Source organism: Chenopodium quinoa, unplaced genomic scaffold (genome assembly GCF_001683475.1).
Source record: "Chenopodium quinoa cultivar QQ74 unplaced genomic scaffold, ASM168347v1, whole genome shotgun sequence".
Classification (NCBI taxonomy): Eukaryota; Viridiplantae; Streptophyta; class Magnoliopsida; order Caryophyllales; family Amaranthaceae; genus Chenopodium; species Chenopodium quinoa.
The window spans coordinates 19,128,230-19,155,403 of NW_018742204.1; the positions used below are offsets into that span (position 1 = coordinate 19,128,230).

General features: G+C 33.5%; 2 protein-coding genes across 4 annotated transcripts; both read right to left on the reverse strand.

Annotated features, from left to right (window-relative positions):
* Nucleotides 1-1,023: 1,023 nt before the first annotated feature.
* LOC110721391 lies at nucleotides 1,024-6,364 on the reverse strand. 3 transcript variants are annotated; one of them, XM_021900528.1, is made up of 7 exons: nucleotides 6,228-6,364; nucleotides 5,976-6,085; nucleotides 5,677-5,765; nucleotides 4,427-4,547; nucleotides 2,869-3,887; nucleotides 1,826-2,247; nucleotides 1,024-1,398 (listed from the first exon to the last, which is right to left on the reverse strand). In XM_021900528.1, the coding sequence occupies exons 4-7, from the start codon at nucleotides 4,434-4,436 to the stop codon at nucleotides 1,290-1,292; spliced, it is 1,560 nt and encodes a 519-aa protein (XP_021756220.1). In that variant the 5' UTR covers nucleotides 4,437-4,547; nucleotides 5,677-5,765; nucleotides 5,976-6,085; nucleotides 6,228-6,364; the 3' UTR covers nucleotides 1,024-1,289. The 3 variants fall into 3 exon arrangements, with proteins under 3 accessions (XP_021756220.1, XP_021756235.1, XP_021756227.1); XM_021900543.1 differs by lacking the exons at nucleotides 5,677-5,765; nucleotides 5,976-6,085; nucleotides 6,228-6,364 and adding an exon at nucleotides 4,930-5,246; XM_021900535.1 differs by lacking the exons at nucleotides 5,677-5,765; nucleotides 5,976-6,085; nucleotides 6,228-6,364 and adding an exon at nucleotides 4,714-4,734.
* A 9,140-nt stretch (nucleotides 6,365-15,504) lies between these two features.
* Nucleotides 15,505-26,148, reverse strand: LOC110721412 (D-aminoacyl-tRNA deacylase-like). Its single transcript, XM_021900555.1, has 9 exons — nucleotides 25,820-26,148; nucleotides 25,538-25,718; nucleotides 25,212-25,354; nucleotides 25,001-25,064; nucleotides 20,437-20,489; nucleotides 20,120-20,175; nucleotides 19,026-19,100; nucleotides 18,191-18,376; nucleotides 15,505-15,923 (listed from the first exon to the last, which is right to left on the reverse strand). Exons 1-9 carry the CDS (start codon nucleotides 25,919-25,921, stop codon nucleotides 15,833-15,835), a joined length of 951 nt encoding a protein of 316 aa, XP_021756247.1. The 5' UTR covers nucleotides 25,922-26,148; the 3' UTR covers nucleotides 15,505-15,832.
* Nucleotides 26,149-27,174: the final 1,026 nt, after the last annotated feature.

The following is a 27,174-nucleotide window of genomic DNA, read 5'->3' on the forward strand; positions in this document are numbered from 1 at the left end:
ACAAACGGGATTCATAATAATAATGGATTCCAATTCCATCAAATTGTAGTAGTCTTTGCTAATGTGCAAATTCCTACAGAAGTTTAGGTGCTCAGCTACTAATGTAGTTTGGGCTAGAGTTCTAGTTTGGATATGGATAACTTCATGGGCCTTAACTAGTATTTCATATTTTCTTGGAAAATTTGCAAATTGCAATCATTTAAACTTCGATTTTGTAAATTGCAGCCATTTAAAATTTTCTTTTTCAAATTGCAGCCTAAAAATTCGTATAAATTGTAAATTGCAGCCAATTTTTTCATCGGTTTACATGCTAAAAAATCTTCGGTTAAGATTTTAGGGGTAATTTTAGCCCTTAGGGGCCCGAATTGAGCTCGGAATTAGCAAAAAAATAACGTGTCTCATATTTACAGTTTCCCACAAATTGATACATTTTTGTTACGCAAAACGAGATGCTTGCATTATTTTTTTGCTGATTCCGAGCTCAATTCGAACCCCTAAGACCTAAATGACCCCTAAAACCTTAATCAACGATTTTTCAACTTGTAAACCGATGAAAAAGTTGAATCGGGCTGCAATTTACAATTTATATGAACTTTTGGGCCGCAATTTACAATTTTTTATTTAAATGGCTGCAATTTGCAAAATATAAACTTTAAATGGCTGCAATTCGTAAATTTTCCTATTTTCTTCAATCAGTTAAATGTATACTTTCAAGTTTCAAGTTGTATGTAGGCAGACCTTTGATTCAGATTTTAGAATAGTACTTGTAAATTGCAAACAACCTTATAGAAACGAAGAGAGTACATATTCACATTGACTTGCTTCACACCAACAAAACTTCCTTTAGACTTTTATTAAAATTAATTGTCAAATGGGCAAAAATAGTTTCCACAATACCATGGTGAAAACAATTGGGCTGGGCCAAAGCCTATAACAAAATTAAGTTTAGCCCATTGAATTTTAAAGCATAAGTCAATAATATACCTCCTCATGTATCCTATAAATAAAATCAATATGCAGAAATGAAGCATAAAGGATGAAATTTTAACACCAATATATGTTAAGATATCCTATTTTTTTTACATCTCAACTCTGCAAAACCTTTGATAACAAAACTTAAAAAAGTAACTACCATCATCAAAACTACTGCACAAGACCCACCATACTAAAGATAATAAGAAGCCAAACCCATAATGTATTACCTATACTAATTAACCGGTAACGTTTTTCATTTTCTCGGTTGAAATACCTATGTGTATACTCTATAAACTAAGAAGAACAAAGACGACTCAGAATTTACAACACATGAACGAATGAGCCCATCCTTTTTGCTTACGCAAGTTTCTCTGATCTGCCTTCGCCATCCTTACTGGACTAGTATTCCATTCTGCTTGCAACCTGTAACACCAATCATCGTTACTACATTGTAAGATTAATATGTTCACTGGACAGGATGTTTGAGACGGTTCTTCATTAGCATATCTCACACGATCACTCATGTATTATAGGTGTTTTCCAGTTCTTAAATCAAAACATTTCACAAGTGGAAGGTAGCATAAGTGGTATGATGCAAATTTTAGCACTTATGGGTCTATTGCTAATTCCTTCATCATAAAAATGATTTAAGTCATATCATGAATCGGTTTGTTTAAATCAGGTCCATTTCAATACAGTCTAGCTAATTTTAGGTATAAGTACAATGTTGGCCTCATTTAGGCTCAACAGGCCAGTTTACTTTAGTCATAACCATAATTTTGGATTTGGGTGATTATTGAAAGAGAGAAAACAGTAGAAAAGGCAAGCTTTTAGCAAGAAGATAACTTACACAGGAAAGGCAAAGGAACGAGTGCTGCCAGCACTACTTTCAGATCGGAGAGAAATGTTGCCAGATTGTGCAACAGGCCCCATGTAAGTTATAGATGAAGGAGGTGGCATTGCGGCGGAAAAGCTTGTCTCCCCATGAACCCTCCTGTCTGTCCCACAATCTAGGATACTACCAGGAAGAGATCCAACATCATCCCTAGACATACTTTGAGCCGCAGGAGGTTTTTCCACTGCCTCGTTTTTCTGTGAAAATTCCTTCTCTGCCATCTCTGATGAAGTAGCAGCAGCATTGAAATCCAAGATAATGCTTCCAGACTCCACCTTGCTGTTGTATGATAAAGCATTGTTGTTAACATTGTCAGCTGGTTCTTGTAATGCAGGGTGCTCCACAAGTAGAGCTGAAGATGGTTCTTCACTTTGACTCTAACATAGTACAAAAAAATTATTGTGATTCAGCAAACAGATAAAACTGATTAAGATCTTTAGACATCACAGTAAAATAAACTAATAAAGCAAAGCCAATTTAGCAAACACAAACTTCCTAGTTCCACTACCTCCATTTCCTTTAATAAGACACTCACAATTCTAGGTTGAACTTTGACTATTGACTACTCTTGAACATGTTGATACATACAAATTTCGTATAAGAAAATAAAATTGTCAAAGTATTTGTTAAGATCAACAATACATGATTATAAGTTTTATACCAACAAGCTTGAAGAGACATTAGCAATTTAGCAGTCAAAGAAGTGCATGTCTTGTATAAATAGAAGGGAACATAATAAAATCTCAATTGATCTAGAGATGAATAATAACATCATGCACACAATGAAAATTATCAGTAATGTCGCAAGTTGCAATGTATCCTCAGAGTGAAAGGCATAATTATCAGCTGATTCTTATTTAGAGGTGTCTAGGTTGATCAAGAAGCTTAATCGTTAGTGTAAATCTTGATTAGCAATTTAGTTATGTTTGTTGCATTCAAAGAGAATTAATTAACACAAATTCATATCAAGTTGAAATAAAGAGTAGCATATAACCTACCTCATTGGACTCCATAGTAGATTCTACTTCATGCATGATTGAAGGTTGTGCAGGAGATATTTCTGCATGTTGTGCCTCATTGGACTCCATAGTGGCTTCTGCTTCATGCACGATTGAAGGCTGTGCGGAAGATTTTTCTGCAAGCTGTGCCTCATTGGTCTGCATAGTGGTTTCTACTTCATGAATGACTGAAGGCTCTACATGCTCTAGAGGTACACTGTCTTTGCAATGCTCCTCCTCAGGGACTTCATTATCCGTCATTACCTTTTGACAATCTACTTTATCTTTCTCACCTACTTGAGGGTCTTTTTTATCATTAACAACATCATCACTCTTAACCAGTTCATCTGTGTGCAAAATAAATTTAGACTCATCCTGTTTCTTGCTAGAGTTATGTTCAAACTCGTCTGCGATTAGCATATCATCAGTCCCACACTCATCAGCAGGGTATGGCTTCTCTAAGGCTTCACGAACAACTCCACTCTCCTTCACTAACTCTTCAGCCATGCCCTGAGCAAAAGGATGCTTTTCGACATCATTAGTAAACAGCACATCACCATCAACATTGTCATTAGAAGCTAGGACAGTAGACATGTTTTTACTGTCATGATTGTCTAGGCTTTTAATCCAAACCTTATCATGTGTAGGCACTCCCTCGTCTATTCCAATGTCTTTGACCGGGTGAAAACCATTATCTTTGTAGGAAAACAACTCTGGTAACTCACATTCAGTAATTGTTTTATCAGTAAATAGTTCAGAATCCTTCCTATAAAGAACTTCCTCATTGCTTGCATCAGCAGAATTTGGATTACTTAAAAGCCGAGAATGCCCAATTATAGCTTCTTCCCATGACAGATCGCTACTGTCCAAGTGAAATGTTAAAGAGTCTGGAGATGTCTCAAAGCTTTTTATATCATACCCATCAATGTTATTCTTAACATCGGTGTCTTCATCATCCGAATCGAAAGGGTTATATGACTTCCTCGGGGAAGTTTGAACACCAATAACAAGGTCGTTTTCTGCCATCAATTCAGTATTTGTCAACACATGATCAGAGCCGTATAGTAGAACAAAAGTCGAAAGAAATAACTGTCACAGTACCCCCTAATCATAGTTATGACAATTTATTAAAAGATCCGTTAATAGTCTAATGCTCTACCCACCAATTAAATTTAGTATTGGTATATAAGGAAAGCCAATCACAAATGATCACTATCTTAGAAAAGTTACATTTTTTCCGGACACCCTAAAATGATAGCATGAAGTATGTGACTATTATTTACCAGACTAAGGTGGTACTTGAATCAAAATACAAAGATCAAGCATTCAAGTTCTTTAGATAATGTTACAAAAGCATAAGATTTAGCCATCAAACTTTAGTATCAATAACATCTATATATGACCACGCGATCCACATAACATTCAGTAAGATGTCAATAAGAAAAACATACAACACCAAGAATTTTACTGTCCAGATAAACTAGCATACAGAACAAAAAGTAAAAGATTGAACCAGAAATTACAAGAAGCATCAAAAGAAATAGAATTTGCTAGTTACCTAGCTTCATTCTGACATAAGTCTGGATCTTCAACAAGACGTCTTAGAATCGTGAAGAATTAGATCCTCGTGATACCACAATCAACTCCAACAAATTCAAATTAAAAGATTCCTCAGCAACCTGATAACAGAATAGAAACATTAGTTCATATCGAAATCAAACGTTGTCTTCCAATCACTAACAAGAATACATGACTGAACACTTATTCAACCACTTTAGGTTGTAGGACACAGAAGCAAGTAGTGGCAATTCCAGTATTAGACCAAAAAAGAAGTTATAGACATACTTTAAAAAGTACCAAGTATTACTCTAAGATGAATCAGCAACCATAAATAACCAATATCAATTGGAAACCCAAACAAGCAACATTATGTGATTACTTCATAAAGCCAGAAATGCTATAAGTATATAAATAGTCATATTAAGGCACAAATTTAAGTTGCATGATTCACCTAATCATTGAAAAAAGTACAGTCATGAAGAAAAAAAACTGTCAAACTACCAAAGTTAGAAGCAATGTCTTCATCCCATCAACCACATTTGTACACAATTATGCACCAAACTTGAGTAATCCAAATCTGGTAACACTGTTATAAAAAAGACACTTTACAGGAAATTCAACCCATGAAATCAACCCCCTTAACTTATGATCGTAGCGATAATTAAGCACGACGTAACACGAATTATGTGGTATTTTTGACCCTGATTACCAATTTTACAGTATTTTAACGGTAATCAGGGTACAAAGGTAGACATACTAGAGAACGTCCTTTAAACTAAGGCCCAATAATCAAAGTACAGTTCAAAGAAGAAAAGGACAAAAGTTGAGACCTTGAAAACTTTCAAAAGGACCCTTTTTTTTTGGTTTACAACAGTATTGAAAAAGAAAGATTGGAACTTTACAAAGTCAGACAGTCTGCTTTTCATCAACAATCACATTCCCACTACCAATTTTTGTCAGATTATTTTGATTAGATCCAAATTACACCAATTTAAGGGAATTTTTGAAATCCCCAAAATATACTAATTAGTTAGATAACAAAATACATGAATAAAATAGAATAAAAACCCAGAATTATACTCAAGAAATTGTAAAAGAGATCTGATTCTGAATTTGGAATAATATCCCACTAAAAAAATTAAAAAAAAAACCCAATAATTAAGATGTAAAACCCATGATTTAGAACACAAAAAAATCAAAATTAGCTCAAAAAATAAGCACAAAAAAACAAAGAACAGAAAATTTTACCTGACAAGAAACACACAACAAAAAACAAAACCCTTTGTGTTTTTTTGTTGTTGGTGTTGTTGCTGATGTTGCTGGCTTGTATGTGGGCTCTGATGAACAAAAATTCCAAAATCCAAAAAACCCAGAATCTCAGTTTTAAAACAGACAACACAACATCCAAACAAAAAAAAAATTTAAAACCCGCAAATGAAAAACCCTTGAAAATCAATCAAATGTTGACAGAAATGTTCAGAAACAAAAGAAAGTTGACAACTTTATAACAAAAACTATGAAATTTTTTTGAGAGAAAAATAGTTCACCTTATAAAAGTGTTGTTGATCAGTAACAAATTAATAATTCATCATCAAAATCCCCTAAATCCCTGAAACTAGGTCAACTGTTTCTTCTCTCTAGCAGCTTTCTCTCTCCTCTGTTGGTGGATCATGAAAGGAATGAACAATAGTGAAAAAAACAAGAATTTTGAGCAGAAAATATTAATTATAAATAAATTTAATAAATAAATAAATGGGGAAGAGGCTAATAAATATGGATAGTTAAGCTGCAATAAATACCTTCTCTCTCTCACCAGCTTCACCCTTTAAATTAATTAAATTTCTAGTACTCTCTTTTTGTCCTGTACTTGCTTCTTTCCAAAGTTTGACATTTTTTTTTTAATATACTTAGGAAAAATGAAATAAAAATGAGTGGTATTGTGTTGAAAAAAAAAAACCCAAAAAGAATTTTTATTTATTTTGATTAAAAAGTTTTTATTTTTATTTTTTTAGGTTTAATTAAAATGAGGCGGCAGAAGAGAGAGATAGAGAGCAGGAGAAGAAATTAGACATCAATCCCAAAGCATTCTTATTATTTCTGTTTTATAAGTGGGTAATTATGCCGTATTATATGGGAGGGTGTGAGGGAGGGTGTTTGTGCATGCACCCTGCTTCTTAGATTTACTACCATGTTCAATAAATTAATCACTTGTATCAGCTCAGATCATGTGTGTGATTGGAGATCGGAGGATAGAGTCGTTGGCTAGTGTTCTGACTTTTAACTTGGCTAGTGTTCTGACTTTTAACTTGTTACAAGGTTAAATTTCATGTCATGTACGGTCATAATCTTTACAACAAAATTTATAAAGAATGATGTTAATTCAACAAATTTATCCAAAAAAAAAAAAATACTTGTAACAAAATAATGGTCTCTAATTAAAAATATTGATGGTCAAAATTGTATCTCAACAAATGTGCAAATCCAACCATAACTTATAAAAAAAACAGAGGAGTATAATATAAGGTGCTTTACTTTTTCAATTTCCAGAAGGTCTTCCACTGCAACTATCGGATTGGCCTTCCGGCTCGGTCTCCCACCAAGCGTCGATTCCATAGTCATTCTTCGGTTAAGTTGTTCTTATAAATGTTATGTGTGTTTGTAAGATTTATACAAATTATCCTACCAAAACTATTATTCCTATTTTTAATTAAAATAAATTTTAAGTCGAGGAAAAAAAAATTATGATAATCTTGGTGATGATATATGACAATACCTTAATTTTAAACTATGTTAGTATATTTGTAACTAAAAGATTTATAGTATATAAAATATATGTTGAAAAATAATAATAAAAAAAAAAATTAATTGAGTATGATTGGATTAAATGTGTTGTCAAAATGGAAATAAGTATTATGGTAGGTTATAAAATAGAAGTTATTAAAATTTGGCAAAAAAAAAAGGAAAGAAAAAAAGGTGGAAATTTTTTTTATAACATCGTGACAAGTGTCACTTTAGGTTTGCTTTTAGTATAGGTTATTAGATAGATGAAAGGTCGAGAGTTAAATTAAAATAAATATTTTAGGAAGAATGTTTTGATTTCAGATAATCGTCTTTAAAAGGAAAAAAAAAAAGTCTTAGATGAATTGTATTAGACGAGCGAGTACATGTACGAGCTTAAATTGGATTTAGTCAAATTAAGATTGGCAGGTTTAGTTTGTTTAGATTACAAATAGGGTATCCCTGCAAGAATTCTTTACAGATTTTGAAATAAATCCTATCATAACAATAATACTAATAACAATTGTTTCCTCTAACGTTACTAGAATGTGTCATATGTCTTTAATTTATACGGTAGCTAACACAAATATTAAAATACTTGTATTATTATTTTCATAAAATTAAAATAATCATATTGGATTAAAGTGATTCTTGTAAATTAGCTTAGTGAGAATTATTTTCTACCATTGACTAAAATTGCAATGAAACAATCTCTTAGATATGGATGGAGTGAAGAAGTAATGACAAATGTCAGTGATTAGAGTAGTCATTATTTTGGCGTTAGAGTAGTTAGAATAATTAATTAAATAAATAATTAATTAATGGTAGTTTAATTTCTAAAAAAAGAGAGAGAAGTGATAATAAAGTAGAAAAGTCAACGAAAGAAAATGGTATGTTAATGTTGGTGGGTTTAAGTTTAAGAGAGGTTGATGAGTTGAAGGGTCACGTTCGTTTGGCCGAGTATACAATACAGGTGGAATACTTTACTACTGTTGCTAATACTATGTTGTTGGACCACTCACCACCAAATTATTATTATTATTTTTTATTTTATTTTATTTTATTTTTATTTTTTTTTGTGAAGTTGCGTTGCCTTTTTTCTTTTATTGCGTCTCTTTTTTTGTTTTCCTCGTTCTATTGCGCGGCATATTTCTTGCACTTGCTACCACATGAAGTGCACATTTGCGCGCACTGCCTACATGCGATTTCATTGTCACTCGATAGACATTGTATTTTTTAAAGTTCGACTCATTTACTATTTAAAATAATTTTGTTAAATCTTATACTGAATTTTTTAAGGGAAGAATAAAAATGATTGAGTTTTTTCTTTTTTTAAAAAAAATGGTCAAAGTTAAATGTACTAATGTAAATATATATCATCCAAAATTTAGCCTAATGGAAATTTTTTGACTTAAAGGTCATGCATGGGATCAAATCTCACTACCTAGGGATTCTTTGGGGATGAATTTTCTCTTATTTTCTTCCTCAATCCCCAATAAATCTAACCTGTAAAGTTGGATTGGTTTGACTTGTAAGAAGTGTCAATTTAATAAGGTCCTTCTTTTTAAAATAAATAAATAAATAAATAATTGAAACCATGTCAATGTCAAGTACATCAAAATTCTATTTTTTTAAAAATAAAATTGATTCATAAATAAAGTCACATAACATCTACAAAGAGATTTAGATCTAATAATAAATACATAATAATTGAATCAAATAAAAACATTCCATAAGCAAAGCTACGATCGTTGTTGCAAATCGTACATTCTTTATATCCTCTTATATCGTTGTGATTTACAGCCTTCATCGGCGCGGGGATCTATCGATCTGTTGTAGTCGTACAGATTTTTTCCGTCTTGTTCGCTAGATTGTAATCGAAATAATCTCTTTTTTTATCCCGACCAAATTTTTACCCATAACAACTTTATAGCAATCCATGAAATAAAAAAGCAAATTCTCCCTTAAAAGAGAGAAGAAAAACCCGGTCTTTCGAAGGAGCCAAATCCTCCTAAAGAAGAAGGAAAACCCTGTCGTCTTTCAAGGAGAAAAATTCCTCCTAGAAGAGGAAGACTTATTATAAACCTAAAACAATAGAAAAAGAGCACAAAAACAAATCGGTAGAAGCCCCTCCAATATTCAATAATGGAGGCTAAGTTTTAGAGAGAGAAAGAGGAAAGAGAGGCTAGGGTTTTCATGTCATTTTAGTAAATCAAAATTCTAGAACGAATGGAGTATGTATTGTTATAATGGATCTTCATATTATTTTGTCGTGACGTCTTTATTATTTTTGTGTTGTCTGTTTCAAGAGAAAATACGAGTTGATTTATTAGATCTACAAAATATGTCAATTATTTGTAATTAACCAAGTACGAAGTCCTTTTCTTAGGTTTTTTTTCAATGGAGATTTTAGAACTTTCAACAAAGAAATTGAAGCTAGAAGGACAATGTTAATGAAGGTGGTGTCGGTGGAAGGTGGTTGGAGAGCAAAGAAAGTGGGGTGGCCGGTGTCCATGGAAGCCTCAATGGAGGAATAATGTCCAATGTTGATGACTAAGCATATACTTAGAGCTTGTTTTGATTAACTGAGATGAATTGAACTCAAGTGAATTGTTTATGAGAGAAGGAAATTAGGAACTGTACTGGACTGAATTGATTGAACTGAACTGAACTGAATAGAACTGAAATTAAGCTTGAGAGAACATGTCTGTAGCTGTAGTAATAGATTGACATGTTTTGTTGATCTAATACATTAAGGGTGATCTCCTCCTATATTAGTAACGTTACTTGTTTAGATAAGGGCAATCTTGGTATATACAAGTAGTTCTTTAAAAGTTATAGAAATGTTGTTATCATATTGAAACAAAATTCCGCAACTATCCACAGACAAATGAAACTATAAGCTAATTATGAAGGATGACACCAAGTACAGCAACAAATTAATATGCTGTTGTCAAAAAAAAAAATGACAACAATTCATGTTTTTACTGTCTTATTAAATATAGTACGTTTTCTTCTTCCAAAAAAAAATATTTTGAATAAGTTAAGTTCAAGTAAGATAATAATAAGTTATTATTATTATTATTATTTAAACGTAAGATAATTTAGATAAGTAAACAATATGGAAGTGGCCTTGTGGCCTAAGCTAGTGGGTGAATAAAATGTACGATAGCATATTGGATACTCTTAGGGCCTGTTCTCATTGACTGAACTCAGCTGAACTGAACTGAACTGAATTGAACTGAGCTAAGCTGAACTCAACTAAAATGAACTGAACTGAACTGAATATTTTATAAGAGAAGGAAATTAGGAGCTGAACTGAACTTAACTTAACTTAACTGAACTGGACTGAACTGAACTGAGTTGAGCTGAACTGTTAAAAATGGTGTTTAGATAATTATACCCTTTGTTACATAAAATCAAATTGAAAAAGATTTCAAAACATGACTACCTATTGATAACTATACCCTTTATTCCTTTAAAACTAAAACTAGATAAAGCCCATGCAATACACGGTTTGTTTGAATTTTTTATAACAAATTTTTTAAATTAATGTGTTAAAATTGGCTATATATTTAGATAAAACTAGTTTTGATTTGTTAATAATAATACAATTGAAAAAAAAGTTAATTAAAATTAAATGATTTATGTAATACTTTTTTTTTTTTTTGAAAACTTAAATTTACTAATGTCTATCCTTTATATTCTTATGTGTTACAAATATATACTCAGTATAAATAAAATTTATAAAATGAATTTTAATTAATTTTTAATAGAATTTAACAAAAAAAAAAAACATTTTGGAGGGAAAATTTTTCACTAAATTATGCCAAGTGTCCCCCGGTGATTACTTTAGTATATAGTAAGTATAGATTCCTAATATCAAAAGATAATATTTAATTAATTTAAATTTAAAAATGACATTCGCCAATTTTGCTTACATGACATTTGAATCATTTAATTATAATTTAAATATTAAAATCTCATTCGCCAATTTTGCTTACGTGTCATTTAAATTATTTAATTCTAAAAGAATTTAATAATCTCGTATTTAATTGGCTACCACTAAAATTTATTCTTTTAGATGCCGCGCTGAAAAAATTAAATCCCTAAAACCAAATTGAAAGAGATTCTAGAATATGGCTAGTTAGTTTCGCGCATCGCGTACATTAACCACCCTAGTTATATTAACGTTGTTAATCACCAAACTTGATCACTTACCTTAAGTGTTAAGAGCCATATAAAGAAAATGTAGTTGATAAAAAAAAATTGGTTGACTTATACTTGGTACTTGATAGATCTTGAGGGACAAAATGCCTAAGATTAAGCTTAATTCCATGTAAATTGGCCAGAAAAGGACAAGACATGATACAATAGCTAAGGAAGCTTAATCTTAATCTGCCAAGTTGAAAACAACTATATACAGCTAGCTAATGTGACCTTTAATTTACTCCCTCTTACAAATCATACGACGATTAAATTTTTCTCAACAAAAATAATGTTTTTTTTTTTTTTTTTTTTTTTTGGGGGGGGGGGGGGTGGGGGATTATGTCATTATGGTTGTATATATTCAGTTTCTCTAATTTAGTAATTTGCTTTAATTTGAATTTTTCTTAATCCGATTTCTATATATGACTAAACTTGGGCTATTTGTACAATTTGATTACGTAGTACGGAGTAGTTATTTTTAATAGTAGGAGTAGAGGTGTCAATTCGGATAACCGGATGGAGTTTGGGTCGGGTCTGTTCGGGTCGGATATGTTCGGATCAAAATTATCCTCTTAACTCGGATCGGGTCGGATCGGGTCAAATTCGGGTCATGGTCTATCGAGTCCGGGTCGAATACGGGTCTGGTCAACTTCAGATCGATTCACTTTCGGTTCGGATATATTTAGATCGGGTTTAGCCGGGTAACTTCGGGTCGGATGAATTTGGGTCGCGTTGATTTCGGTTCGGTCAAGTTCGGTTCGGTCAATTTCGGTTCAATTCCTTTTTGTGTTTGGCTAGATTTTGGTCGAGTTGACCAAATTCATATCCAAATAAGGTTATTTTTAAACTAGAGATATTGTTTAGTTTTTAGGGAGCATTTAACTAGAGCTTTACAAGCAAATCAATTAACTCCCGCTTAATGTTTAGGTTTATTAAATCTTGTGGCATTTATTAAAGCTTAGAAAGTAAATTAATATAATTGATATGTACATGAAATAAACTTAAGACTCCGGATTATATCTTTGTAGTAAAAAAGTTAACTTATTAATAATTAGTAAATATACAGTATAAGAACTTGAATAAAAAGTAAATAATTAATTATGATCGGGTTAAATTCGGATCGGGTAAAAATCAAAACGAGTTAAAATCGGATCGGGTTGAGCTCGGGTCGGGTCAAATCGGTTCTGTTTGAGTTCAGGTCGGGTCAAATCGAATTCGGGTTGAGTTCAGGTCGAATCAAATCGGTGCCGAGTTAAGTTCAGATCGGTTCAAGTTCGAATTCGGGTTGAGTTCAGTTCGGTTACAGATCGGGTTTGGGTCTTGAATTTCTCGGATCAAATCGGATCGGTTACAGTTCAAAACGGATAATTTTTTTCTGGTCGGTTCGATTTTGACACCTCTAAGTAGGAGTACACTTTTAAATATAGAGGAAGTATAATCTTTATTTAGTTTTTAATGTTAGTACTCTACCCATTCTTAAATAAAAATCCTGCTTATTTACAGGGTTAATGTAAAATAAAAATAAAATTGGTGGATTTAGTTGGGTTATATAGAAAAAAAAATTGTATACATCCGCTTTACACTAATATTCGTGTATGTAGTGGGTAATTTTAACCCAATTTAGGATTTTAGGGTAACTTTTAGCCCTTTTTTTGGGTAATTTTGAACATACTATGATTTTTTTATTTTTTATTTTTTTTAAATAGCGATATAAGTATTATAAGGGTAGTAAAATTACCTTCAATCACTAATAATTGAATTTTAGTCATTTAAAATGTAATTCTATACCAATAAAGTGTAGATTATTTTTATTTGAATTAGGTTACTTTTATACATATTGGGTAACTTTTATTCATTTTAAGGATAACTTTTGATCACTTTAAGAGATCTTTATAATGGATGTATAATAATTATTATACACCGATTTTTTAAAAATTTTGTGAACAATAAAATAAATACTCCATACTAACTTAGGCCCTGTTGGTTTCAAAAAAAAAAAAAAAAACTTAGGCCCTGTTCTATTCACCTTAAAAAAATAATATTAAGTAAAAATAATTTCAGTTCAGTAAAATTAAGTTCAGTTCAGTAAAATTAATTTCAGTTCAGTAAAAATAATTTCACTTCAGTAAAAATAAGTTCAGTTTAGTAAAATTCAGTTTTCTTAAAGAAGAATTATAATAGAAAATCAGTAAAAATAATTTCAGTTCAGTAAAATTAATTTAAGTTCAGTAAAAATAATTTAAGTTCAACAAAAACAATTTCAGTTTAGTAAAAATAATTTCAGTTCAGCAAAATTAAGGTGAAAAGAACAGGGCCTTATTAAGTATAAGAAAACCAAAAAGATAAGTTGAGTTTAGACGATCAAAAATAAATAAATAATTTAAGGTGCAATGAGAATTTTTTGTTTGGGGACAATGGAACAACTTGATTGATTTGTTTGATATAAATATAGTACACTACATGTACCAAATTAGCATTGAAAATCATTAAATATCACGGATAGAGAATAGAAGAATAAGAATAGTGTAGGTTTTCATATAGAGTTTGTTATATTCTTATGTACAAGTAACAAATATAAGATGGTAAGAATCTTTAAGCTATATATCTTGTTACTCATTACACAAATCTTCTATTTTATTCCACAATTTATTATGTTATTGTCCATTTATTAAACCCTTATTACTCATTATACATCTTCTATTTTATTCCCCAACTTATTATGTTATTGTCCATATATTATATTTACATTATGGAGCACAATATAAATCAAATTAAGAGAAAAAGCTAGAGAGAAAAAAAATCACATGATAATATACATTGAAACAATTCCAAAGACGTTTTACATGATAATATTTGTTTAATATAAACTATAAAGTATACGTATAAAATCAGAAAACCAAAGCAAATTTTGTATATAGTGTTAAAAGTCAAAGTGAAACAACTAACACAAAACGGAGGTAGTTTTGTAGGATTTATGTATCAAAGGGATAGCACTTCCTAGAAGGTTAAATAGAATGATCATATATAGTACACCACAAAGTTGGTAATATTGTCTCAATCTAAGCAGGGGTGAGCATGGGACGGGTACTCGTACAGTTAGTACTAACGGTTCGGGTACTCGATATTCCGATAACCAAAATCACTAAAAGTGATACCCAAAATCGGAACCGATAAGTTCGGGTACCCGGATTTTCAGATCAGTTATCGGATACCCAATAAGATATCCAATAATGATAATTAAATTTAATTATGTAGTTATTATGATATAATTTACAACTAATTAGAAACAATACCATATGATCTTGCCAAATTATTAATAATATTTTTAATCATTGATATTATAAAGTGATTATGAAGTAAAGTAAAAGTTTAGATTTATATTAATAGATTTAAGTTGGGAAAAAAAAGCAAAAAAAAATGCTTATCGGATCGGATCGGGCAACCATTAATCTTAAAATGATACCCATAACCATACCCGATAACAAATTATCGGAACGGGTACCCCAACCATTATGGTTATCGGATCGGGTACCCTAATCTTCGGAACGGTTACGGATCGGTTTTTCGGGTAGTTTTGCTCAGCGCTAATATCCAAGGGTTGAGCTTTGAGGTGAGCAAGTGATGCATTGAGAGATGGTGGAGTACGGCTGTAATACAAGTATACAACACAGCGAAGTTTAATGCAAATCTAAGATTCTAAACTTCATTCTAAGGAATATCATGCAATTTGCACACTATGAGTTGTCATTGCGGGTGTCAATTTCATGACACCATCAAATCTTCGTCTTCAACATGCAAACTTTGAAGACGTAACCAATTCATTTCGTAATATTAATCACAAAATTTGCAATGAAATTTGAGGTTGATATTGGTCCTCAATTCATTATGATTTGATGTATCTAAGTTGCTTCTTTTGGAAGGTGTTAGGGCACCTAACATTCGAACATAAAGACAATTATTTTTATCCAAGTATACATTTTCCGCTACTGTAAAGTTGCAACAATTTGACCATCACGTTTGCAAACTATTAACTTTGTCAAGTGCAAAATTGAAAAATTACTGCTTAGGAAAAAAAACACCCAAAGAAGCTAGAATAATGTATTGCTTTATTTCCCTTTCAAAGATCATCATTGCTGCAGTACTACTGTACTATATAGCCTTGTCATAATTTGAAAAACTACTCTATTACGTACTCGTATTTGGTTTTATTTTCCCTGTATTGGCTATTATATAAGGTACGTTGTAAACCTCCATTGGCAACAAATGAAATGTTGGAGAAACGTTTACACCATACCTTGTAACATCATTCACAATCATAGAGCACATCTAACATTGCTTCAACCCTAAAGGAATTGCAATATTGATTGTAGCTATGTAGTACAAAAGCCTAGCCCACGTCAATGTGAGGCGGACTGTCCTATTGTTTGAAATCATTTGGCTTGCCAATCTGTATGTTCTGTTCCTCAAGGAATGCGGTGATTGCCTTCTTCTGCCAACCCTTGAAACTCCTGCATTCAATTTGCAGCCAGGGTCAAATATAGAATTAAAGTTGTTTCAGTAGGAACACTGGGACTGACGTCTGGAAAAAACAAACAAACGCTAACACAACTTAAACCAACAATGGACAACCATTTCACAAGGCACAAGCACAACTAAAATCGCTCTTAATCATTAGAACACAGCAATGATTTATGAATTGTCATGGTACATATAATTATCTTAGTTAAAATTGCCAGACAAACAAGTATAATTTTAAATTTTATTTCTACAAGCCTGTGATCAACTCAAATTCCCCGATTATGAGGAAAGCACAAAGTATCACCTAATGCAATATCTATCTTTCTACAGGGAGCTCAAGACTACTATACAAATCTTGTTAACACATGAGGAGATACTTGAATGATATATTTTTAATTGCCTATAAATACAATACAATAAAAAGTTGTTAATTTATTTACAAAAATGTCATTGGATAAACGTTTTTTGTTTATCACAAAGATAAACTTGTATACTGCTGGAAGTATGAGAGGTTATACATGCTGATCATACCGCTAATGTAACAAGCATAGAGATTGCCTCAAAAATAATCGTACAGTGTTTGGATGAGAGAAAGAGAAAAGGCAGAGTGATGGATCTAATTACCTTTATTAGGAGAAGATTAGCAAAAGGGAATCGAAGGGAAAGGAGAGATCTGATGTCCTTTCCCTATTAACAAAACAAATCCTTCTAAAAGAAAAGATTTGAAAGGGAATAACAAACCCACTTCATATTCTCTCCATTATTGCTATCCAAACATTTCCCCATTAATAAGGGAATGTTTTTTTTACTAAAGATCAAGTGCCCAGGAATCTCAACAAGAAAAAGGTTAAAGGTTTTAATCACCCAATGGTTTACCAAATATAGTAGTATGGACTCTTATCTATGACAAGTACAGAGTAATTATAAAATCTTGCTTGGATAAATATTCTTGGTGAAAAGTAGTCTTAATATTCCATCAAAAAAAAAAGAAAAGTAGTCAAATAATAATTCACTTACTGGACAAAAAGCAAAAAGGAACAAAGTCACTTCATTTTCTCTTATAAAAAAAAGCAAAGAATAGAATCACTTCATGCAACCCTCTTGCACGTGAAAACATATTCACAGTTGATGGTGCAAGAAATTGGCAACTAGAAAATGTAAATTAAATAATAATATTATGCTTTAGCTAAAGCCTCATCTTAACAATGTCCCTCCCTACTCCATACTCTCAAGAAGGCAGGGGAAAGGGGAATGAAGATCATGAAAAGAATCTTAAGGGCAGTTTAATTCTTTTTCTTTTTATAATTTGAATGTCGTACACACTCCAAATGGACATTCCACACGATTATGGTTCTAAAATATCGTAAAGATTACTTCCCTTCCCCACAAGAGTACAACACCACAAGTATCAACTGGAAAGATGGTTGCAAAAATTTGGACAAGTAATTTCACAGTCCATTCTGCAGTATAGTGTTTGACATTTAGCCATCCATTGTGATACCCCCAATAAGCTGAAGGGATACAACCTCTTCACCATCATCTGGCAAGCTTAGCTATTTTCACGCATCCTCTTTACTATGACTTATTCACTAATCAGTCATATTATTCCTTGATTACACAATAAGAATGTTTGGATCAAATAGCAAGGAGCTACTCATCTCAAACATAACTTTTCACTCCCTCCTTGCTCCTTTCTTTGTCAGGTTTGGGCATCAGGAAAGGAAAGAAAAAAAATTAGGAGCTGATCCTGATCCTTTTTCTTTCAGCCAATCAAACTGACTTTCAATGATCTAGTTTGCACCAGTTGATAGTTAAAAAGCATTATATTGTTCACCTTTTGAATATAAGTTATGATGGACCATCTTAAATGTCCTTTGTTTCTGAGATGTGGCACAACATGATGAACAAGTCCCAATCAAGGGTCCAGCAGAAATACACATTAAATAGTTACAGGTTGAGATCGCATCCTGTGAAATACTCCAGTAAACCAGGCACCTCACGAAGGGTACTAGAACACCGGTACAGTACCCTATGGTAATTATTAACTTCAAACACAAGCCTTCAATTAAATTTTAATTTAATAATTCACAGATTCAATTATCTGAATCTGATCATCAGCTTCTCACAACACCCATTGAAATCTTTGGACTCACATTATATCTATCATTATATAAGGAGTAACATTATCACTTCACTTACTGCAGAAAAATATTATTAAAATGCCATTATAAGAATTGAATGGGGGATTAAAACTAACTTGTGATCAAGATGAGCCAGAATTTCCCCTCCAGGAAAAGCAGTTTCAGTAGCCTCAAAAGCAGATCTGATAGCTTCTTTCCAGGTGCCGCAAATACCTTTAGCATCTTCTACTTTTGACTGGCCGGGGTCATCCATTGGCAAGGAATATCCAGAGAGCAGATGGCCCACCCAAACATTTTCTTTCCTGTATAAAGTTTCTTACAGTTAAAGGGGAAGCACTAGCAGGCTGTAGAGCACAGCAATGGCACCTCGCCAAATGCTTCAACAAAGAAAATTTTCTACTTTTAGACTTAAAAAAAAATAAAATTGTGACAAAAAAGTATAGGTATCATGACTAACATCAAATGCAGCTAAAACAAAAAACATTTCTAAAAAGAAAAGCATGGTTAATAATATTTTCTTTCCTCAAAACACACAGAACCAAAATAAACTCATTTCATTACCATCTGTACACTGCAAAAAACCATCTGCTTAGAAAGCAGAGAAGAGAGCCCCCACAGTCATTTATCATTATTTATCATAGATCACACACGCTGGTGTAATTCTTTTCAAAATTTCATTACACTTGGGAACTAAGCAACTATTTCATAAAGACATATTTTACATCACCTTGGCAAAAAGCCAAATTATGTAGTCTACAGCTTTACTTGTACAAAGTTGTGGTATTTCATAAATACATTTCCAAAAGATAGATCTCCACTCATGAAGAGTAAACTGACGATTCCAATGCAATGCAATGCAAGGCATTTAGAAATCAACAGAACACAGACTATGCATAAACCTAAAAACATGTAAGGTTTTACAGAGCAAATGAGTTTAACAAAACGGCTTACATAATAATGTCCATGTGACGAGGTACATAATGACCACCTCCAATCCCTATAATAACTTTCCTTCTGTCAGAATCCCTGATTGAACATGGTCACACGTTAGATGAATCATGGTATTGCATTCCATAACAGGACAAGAATTTGGACATTTGCGCACACAAAAACACACACAATAAAAAAGAAAAGAAAAATAAAGAAGCAGAAAAGGTAAACTCCTTTAATACTTTACTTTATTTAGGAAAATTGCTAAAATACATGAACTTCAACCTGTCCACAGGTACTACAAGTAACCAGCCAAACTTGACACCATACAACAAAATAACAGAAACTTTTAAATTTACTAATAATCATTATAATAATCAAAGATCCACTAAATAGTAAGATGTATTTCAAAGTATAAAAAAATCTAAAATTTACAATATTTAGGGGTGAGAAAAATATATAACTGGTATTAAACTATTACACCTTTTCTGCACTATAAAATATAATTTAATTATTTTGAACTATTAATCTATTAAAAAATATATACTACTCTCAGCAAAATCTTAGGTCCCAGATTCCCAGCTAAGACATCAAGCTATTGGGCTGTTGGCAGTAATAATTTCAGATATCATGCCGTTTGCAGGACAAAAATGGCTGGAGATGCGCCATAGCCCATAGCTCATGTTTTTATCAATGAGCCCTTTTCATTCAACATTTCCTTCTTCATATTATAGTGGTTGTTTCATCAATAAACATAAAAAAGGTAACCATGGTAACACCAAATACTTTGTGCAGGAGTCCAAATTTTTATGAAAGCCCTTCAAGTAACTAGACATGCATAGAGAAATTATATTAAGCTTAATACAGAGGCATATCAAGAGCACCTTACACATAACAGTTATATGGACTCTGAAGAGATGTTACCATATACCAATTATACTCGCACAACAATGAGACAATCTGGGGGCCAAAAGGGTTAAGAAATCATGCTTGTGAATAAGTCAATAAATCAATGCAGCAAAAGCAGCCAGCACGTGAGCTAGTGATTAAGACCTACAAATGAAACAAAAGTAGCTAGTCCACGACACCAACTGATGAAAAAAAAAAATATATACCTGTCCCATACACCCACGGGAGAACCTCCTCCAAGCCCAAGCCCTTCCCAGACCAACTACAAACAATTAAGATGTTAGAGGATGCGGAGGGCGCCTACAGTGATCAATTTAAGGCAACACTTACTGAGACACTAAGTAAGAAAATAATACATCAGAGTATCTTCAGTATAATGCAATGAAGATAGGTGAAACTTTTCCTGACGGTTAATACCTCCTTGATAAAGGGCTGTAATAATCCCTTAGAAACAAAACAACAAATTTCATCTACGACATAAATATAGAAAAGAAAAAAAAAAGAAATGGAGAAGTAACTCAACTAGAGCCATGACTTCAGCAGCATCCTCTCTCTGCCAGTACTCAAGAGTGCTACCTATACTACCAAAAGCAAGCAAATAAGAAGCCAGCAACAAGATAAGATTTAGATAATTAATACCTTTAGCAATGGGATTATATTATTCACTCTACCCAAAATATGGCAACACATAAATTCCATAAAGCAATCCAAAATGAAATAAAGAAGTTTGACTTTTGGCCATTAGCATGATGTGAATTTTTACAGAGATTCCCTGAATTTCAAAGTAATAAAAGGAAAACACAGAACAGCTAATCCAGATTGCCTTCAACCTTGTGAGCAAAAATATGAATATTTACCACTGTATCTGTTGGTCAGTTCAATGAATGTAAAGAGTATATCACAACGAAGTTGAAGACTATTATTCTACAACTTTTGGATGATAATGGACTAATATAAGATGGGTTAAAGTGCCAGAGCTTCTTAATATTTACTTGTATGAAATGAAGTATGGACATTGCATATCAAATCAAGGGTCAATTACAAACTATCTCTGCTATGCATGGTAAGAGTATGTACATCAATAGTGTGCTTGGATAGGTGTTACAGCTAAATTTTTTGCTTGGCATGAAGGCGTATAACTCCCTACCAAGCCTAACACACGTAAATACAATAGCATGATGATAAACTATAATGCATACAAAATGATAGCGTAACAGCGTACATTTTAGTACTAGATGGCTTGGACTTGGACAATCCCCCAAGACAATTAGTTAATAGGCATCTGGGCGTTATAGCCCAACTCCCTTGGCCAAACAAACATGCCAATTGGCTTAAAATGCATCGTGAGGGCTACAAACTAAAGAAATTATAATAATCATAACCAACTCCTCTAGCCAACTATTCATGCAAATCACAACTACCCAACATATTACTATATTGCCATTTTCCACGTGTGACCTATCAAATATTCAAATTCTTATCATGCGCCTTATATTATAAAAAAAATATAATACTTACGCAACATACACAATGTTTTCTTACCCAACTAGCATCATCAACTCAAATATTGTCACACCTATGCATGCAACTACATTTCCAGCGCATGCACCAAGCCCCCATTACTATGTCACGCATCCGAGTCCACCAACTTCAAGCAAGCCCGATGTGCTAAGGCCTAGATTTCCCATGATATGCTAGAGCCATGCCCATGGCCGTCCACCACCCTAAAGAGCTTATTACAGGATTCAACATATACTCATAATGGACAATGAGATCACATAAACATAATAATGGGTCATTGGGTCCATCCTTGAAATCTAATGCTCGCCCAATGATAATAAGCTTATTGCCATATGATGAGACCACCAATTGACAACAACCAAGCAACCACACCATATCATAGAGCAACTTTAATATTTACAAGTACTTACCTAACCTTTCTTTACGTCATGGTAATATGATAATAAATGTGTTGTTGCCAAACTCACGTCATGCCCCCACATAGCTAATAGGAGCCCTTCTTTACGTCAAGGTGATATGCTTATAAATGTTCTTGCCAAACGCACGTCATGCCTCCACATAGCTAATAAGATGCTTACAAACTAGTCTAACTTGAAGAGTCGGATGCCCTAAGTAGTCTTCAATTGGACCCTCAAATTACCACAACATAGTATCGAATTCTTGCATATTCTTCTACCAAGTACATAATGCGGCAATTCTTCTTGCTTTGCCCAAACACCCATATCAAACATTGTTTCTGTGTCGGTGTAACCGTTTATGAAAAAGGGTGCAAGAATCCTTAACATAGTCATTATAAGGTTTTAAATACCTAGAACGAAATGTTGAATGCACCTTGATCCTTTATGAAAATTGAACTATTTAAAATGGACCATCATATCAAAGTCAATGATTGTTGCCTTCTTGCTCCATCTTAGAGATGATCACTTTCAAGATTAAGAAGTAAGTTTCAATAACACTTTAACCTGATACTCAACTCTTATGTCTTCGTGCAAAGAGTTGCTTTCTCTAAACAGTCTCGCCCTTCATCCCTCATTCCTAATGGGTAGCAGACTAGGGCCTTGAAGGCTCTCACAATTGCATCTAGAGTCTAGACCAAGTGCAAACTCATAGGGGAGAGTGCGCTTCACCCCTCAATCCCTAATGGGTAACCGCCATCTTCGCGTTGTGTCGGGCGGTGAAGGTACCTTTGCACCTTAGTGCGCCTCGTGCATTTTAAAATTAAGGTTAATTCTTCATTAACTCCTATGTAACAACTAACACAAACACACATTTTGTCTCGTGGGAATGACATTTGCAACTGCTTGGTATAACGAAGGTGGGTGCCATGTGGATAAAACTAATCATCATATAAAGATAGGGTCATAGGGCATAAAGTTGAGAAAGTTTGGCTGAAAATAAGATAAATTGCCTTTTGCATGATATTCACTACTTTTCCTATTTTATACAATTATATGATGTCACTTTCTCTAGTAACATCCCTTATTATGACAAGGTCATTTGGTGTTTAAGGTGGAGAAGTTAGTTAACTACTAAAAATAAAATAAAGAGTAAGTGCAATCAGTAAGAGAAAATAACAATATCAAATGGAAATAATATTTGACAAACTTAAGCATATTTGACAAGGTACCTAAACTAAATGTCACTACCAATGTGGCAAATCCCCATTGTTTTCTTTACAGACTTGGAATTCAGATGATTGTGAGTTGTGACCTTTCTTGATCAGTAAAAATCTTCTCATGAAGTTAAGAAATAAAAAATGCAAGAAACAAGCCATTTCTAATAAAATTAACTCAATACGAATGTCTTCAATACATCATGCTTCACTAAAGTCATATCCTCGATAAAAATCAAGTAAGCATGTTCTTTATCATGACAAATTAAACCACAACTTAGATCTCTATAAAAACCCTATATCAATTAAGGTCCCCTTCATCTTTTAAATTTAGAGACATGTACAATTAGAGTTCATTTTAATTGACATAAATTTCTCACAATGATCTAGCAATGTATCGATTATAAGATTTTAAACTATTCACATGTCTCAAAAGTTAGACTCTATCCTCCTTATTTATTTTCATTTATTTTTGGTCTAAATGTCTAATGAATTCACATTAGTTCAAACAAGGTAGAATAAAGGATGATAAGTTCATAAAGATAATATGAGGAGTAATAAGTTCAAATAAGATAAGGGTGATTTCATTCCAATGTGTCCAAGAAGTCCCTATAATAAAGTCTAATAAATAAAAAAAGATAGGAAAAATTGAAAAGAATAATCCCACTTTTCGCCCATCTGCTCAAAATAATAATCCCACCTTTTCGAATTCCAGAAATAATCCCACCTTATAGCCCCATCTTCCCAAAATGAACCTTTTTACCTTCAACCTGTTTTATAGGTTAAATTTTTAAATTTTTTTTTTTAATCTTCTTTTTCCACCTCACCCCATCATTCAACATTTCAACCACCATGACCACCCACCACCACTGCGCTGACCACCTTCCCACTATCACCACCAAACTGACTGCCTTATATGCAACCCCAGCCCCGCCCCACCCGCCCCACCACACCTGAGCCACGCCCACCCAAATCCCACAAGTCTCCTCAACAGCAAGATCCAAGGTTTGAATCGGAAACCTCGTTCCCACCATCACCATTGATTTCGTTTCGGTCAAGCTCCAACGTCAAGCTCCAAGTTTCGTCTTTGTTGTTCTGGCGGTCAAGCTCCAAGGTCAACCTCGTTCCCACCCCTCACCCCACCTCTGAGTTGTTATTCAGGTGAATAAAGAAGACGATGGAGATAGTTGTTGGAGTAGACTCGGGCGAGCTGAGAAACTCGCTGGGAGTTGAGGGAACTGAGTTGACTCAGGAACTCGCCAGTGAGTTGATTCCCCTGAATTTCCAATCCTTTTAAAGCGATTAACTCGGAAAAGCTTGGTGGGATAGGACCCATGACTCCATGACAGCACTGATGTCGAGAACGAGCTCTTGGAGGTGGGTGAGTCGGGAATAGGACCGGAGAAACGATGTGGTGGTGATTAGTGAATTGGGTGGGAGGGAATCAAGGAGGGCGGCTGGCCGGCTGGTCTGGTCGTTCTGGCGGACGGCTGGGTCTGACTGGTCAGCGGCGGTGGTCCGGCGAGGGGGCTCTGGCAGGGGAAGGAAGAAGAAGAGGGTTTTTTGTTTTTTGTTTTTTTTTTTTTAAAAAAATTCTTTAATTTTTTAAAAACCCAATTAAAAGGTGACACGTGTTAAATAACCTTTTAAAACAAGTTACCAATTTAAACAACCGATCATTAAATGAAAAAGGTTCATTTTGAGAAGATGGGGTTACAAGGTGGGATTATTTATGGAATTCGAAAATGTGGGATTATTTTGAGCAGATGGGCAAAAGGTGGGATTATTCTTTTCAATTTTTCCAAAAAGATAAGGGCTTAAGAGTTCAAAAAATATAAGTTAGAAGTAGATAAGATAATTGGAATTCAAGTGACTAGAACACTAACTTCTTTTACTAATCCTGTTACTTCAATAAGAAATAAAATGTCCAGCATACAATAGAAATGAGACTCACCAATTTCAAGAAACATAGTCGGCTTACTTGTCACAGGTCCATGATGAGTAGCCTCCATCGTAATCTACATTAAAAGAAATAAGAATTCCTTAAGTTGCCAAAAATAAGATGAAACATTGGATGTCACTTCTACAAATTCTTCTACAAGTCAAAATGTGTTGTGATAACATATTACAATCAAACAACTAAACCTCAAATGTACAATACTCACTTCAAATTCAGGAATCAAATTCCGGGATTCAGCAATACTCCTTAAACGTCGAATCCAAGGTCCCATTCTAGGATCAGGAGGTGCAGCCCAACCCGGCCTCCCACCTTGTGGTGGTACATCCCCTTCTTTCAAATGTGGCACCCCTATTACACCAATTTCCCAAAAACACCCACATCACCAACAATCAAATTACAATCAAACATCATCCAAAATCAAACCCCAAATCACAAAATCAAATACTACTACAAATTACATGTTATACCCAAAAACCCAAACAATAATCAAATCAAATTCATTGAAAAAATAGATGAAAAAGAGAGTAATACCAATTGGGTGAATGGTAAGAGCAGGGCGTTTAGTGGCAGCAGTATGTTTACTAAGAAAAATGACATTATCGACGCTTTCATGAGTTAATTCTTCCCAACGAGCGTCAAGATTGTCTTCTTTAACTATACTATTATCATGCTGCAACATTCTAACTTCTCCATTTTCATAACTTCTTACTCCCTATCAATAATCATCAACAATTTCCCATAAAAAACCCACATCAAATTAAATCATTCCCAGAAAATAAATACTGTAATTGAGATGAAAGAGAGAGAAATAACCTCGAAAGAAGGGCCTGGAGACCACCCGGGCATGGCTAAAAGAGCAGAAGCAGGGCCAATTGAAGCAGGATCAATTGTAGTGGATACAACAAGTGTCACCATTGTGCTAAATTGAGAGAGGAAATTGAATTGTGGGTTTGATTTTAATGGAGGAACCCAGAAAGAAATGCCTTCTTTTTGTTGTTTTTAGAGAGGGAGATGAAGAGGGACTCGACAGGATTATAGTGGCGGGCTTCTTATGCACGTTGTTTTGGGGGAAGAGTAGCTTGTTTTTGACGAGGTAGGCTGCGATTATTCTCACCCATGTATGCAAGTATGCGCCACTGTCGATGTGGCGTGGAGGCCATGGACATTTCACATAGATGGCGTATAGCGTATAGCATATAGCGTAGCCGCGTACTCATGCACTCAATGTAGACATACGAATAATATACTTAACAAGTTACACAGTGTCACTCTAAGATTGAGATGGTGGAGTATTGACATCGCTCCTCACCTAGTAGAGGGAAAAAAAATGAATGTTGGGGAAGGGATTAGGACTCTTTCACCTTTGGTAGACAAGTTAATAATCCAACCACTAAGCTACCGGTAATTTGAGCAATATAAGTCACTTTACATTTTAAGATTTTTAACTAATTTTTTGGGGAAAAAAAATAATCTGGTGTGCCCTACCAAAACTAGGCCTGTTCACGGATCGGATATCCGATCCGAAATGTGATTTCGTATCGGATATCCGAAGACTCGGATATCAAAAATTGATATCCAAATCCGATTTGAAAAATTCGGATATCCGATATTCGGATCGGATGCTTCGGATATCCATTATCCAATATTAAGTAAAATTGTTATGATTACTTTCTAAATTTCACTAATTTTACCATTTTTTTATCGCTAAGTTGTACAAAATATTTTAACAAAAATAGTAGTCCTTTTGCAATTAATATTATCATCAAATATATTAAGAATATTACAATAAGTTAATAATACAGGGTTAGTTTTATATGAACAATTTAAAAATTATATTATTTTAGGCTTTATATTTCGGATATCTTTCGGATATCGGATATCCGGAATTCTGAAAATTAATATCCAAATCCGCATCCGATATCCGCTTTTTCGGATCGGATATCCAAAAATTCGGATCGGTTGCGGATCGGATTATCGGATTTTCGGATAGTTTTGTACAGGCCTAACCAAAACACACAGTGGCTGCTTATGGGATTCATGTGAGGGATTTTCCTTATTTATACCCTCAAGTATGTCCCCTTCTTCTTAATATCAATTTTTTTCTTTTAAAAAAAAGCTTTATTTTCATGGACACTGTCAATAGAAATAGGATAGTAGTAGGGCATTAA

Coding starts and splice junctions, on each gene's coding strand:
- LOC110721412 (XM_021900555.1), bottom strand. CDS start 25,921: ATGGTGACACTTGTTGTATCCACTACAATTGATCCTGCTTCAATTGGC. Junction 19,101..20,119: donor CCCGTGGGTGTATGGGACAG/GTATATATTTTT, acceptor ATGTTCAATCAG/GGATTCTGACAGAAGGAAAG. Junction 18,377..19,025: donor CGTCACATGGACATTATTAT/GTAAGCCGTTTT, acceptor AACTTTATACAG/GAAAGAAAATGTTTGGGTGG.
- LOC110721391 (XM_021900528.1), bottom strand. Junction 2,248..2,868: donor CTACTATGGAGTCCAATGAG/GTAGGTTATATG, acceptor GTACTATGTTAG/AGTCAAAGTGAAGAACCATC. Junction 1,399..1,825: donor CGTTCCTTTGCCTTTCCTGT/GTAAGTTATCTT, acceptor TTGGTGTTACAG/GTTGCAAGCAGAATGGAATA.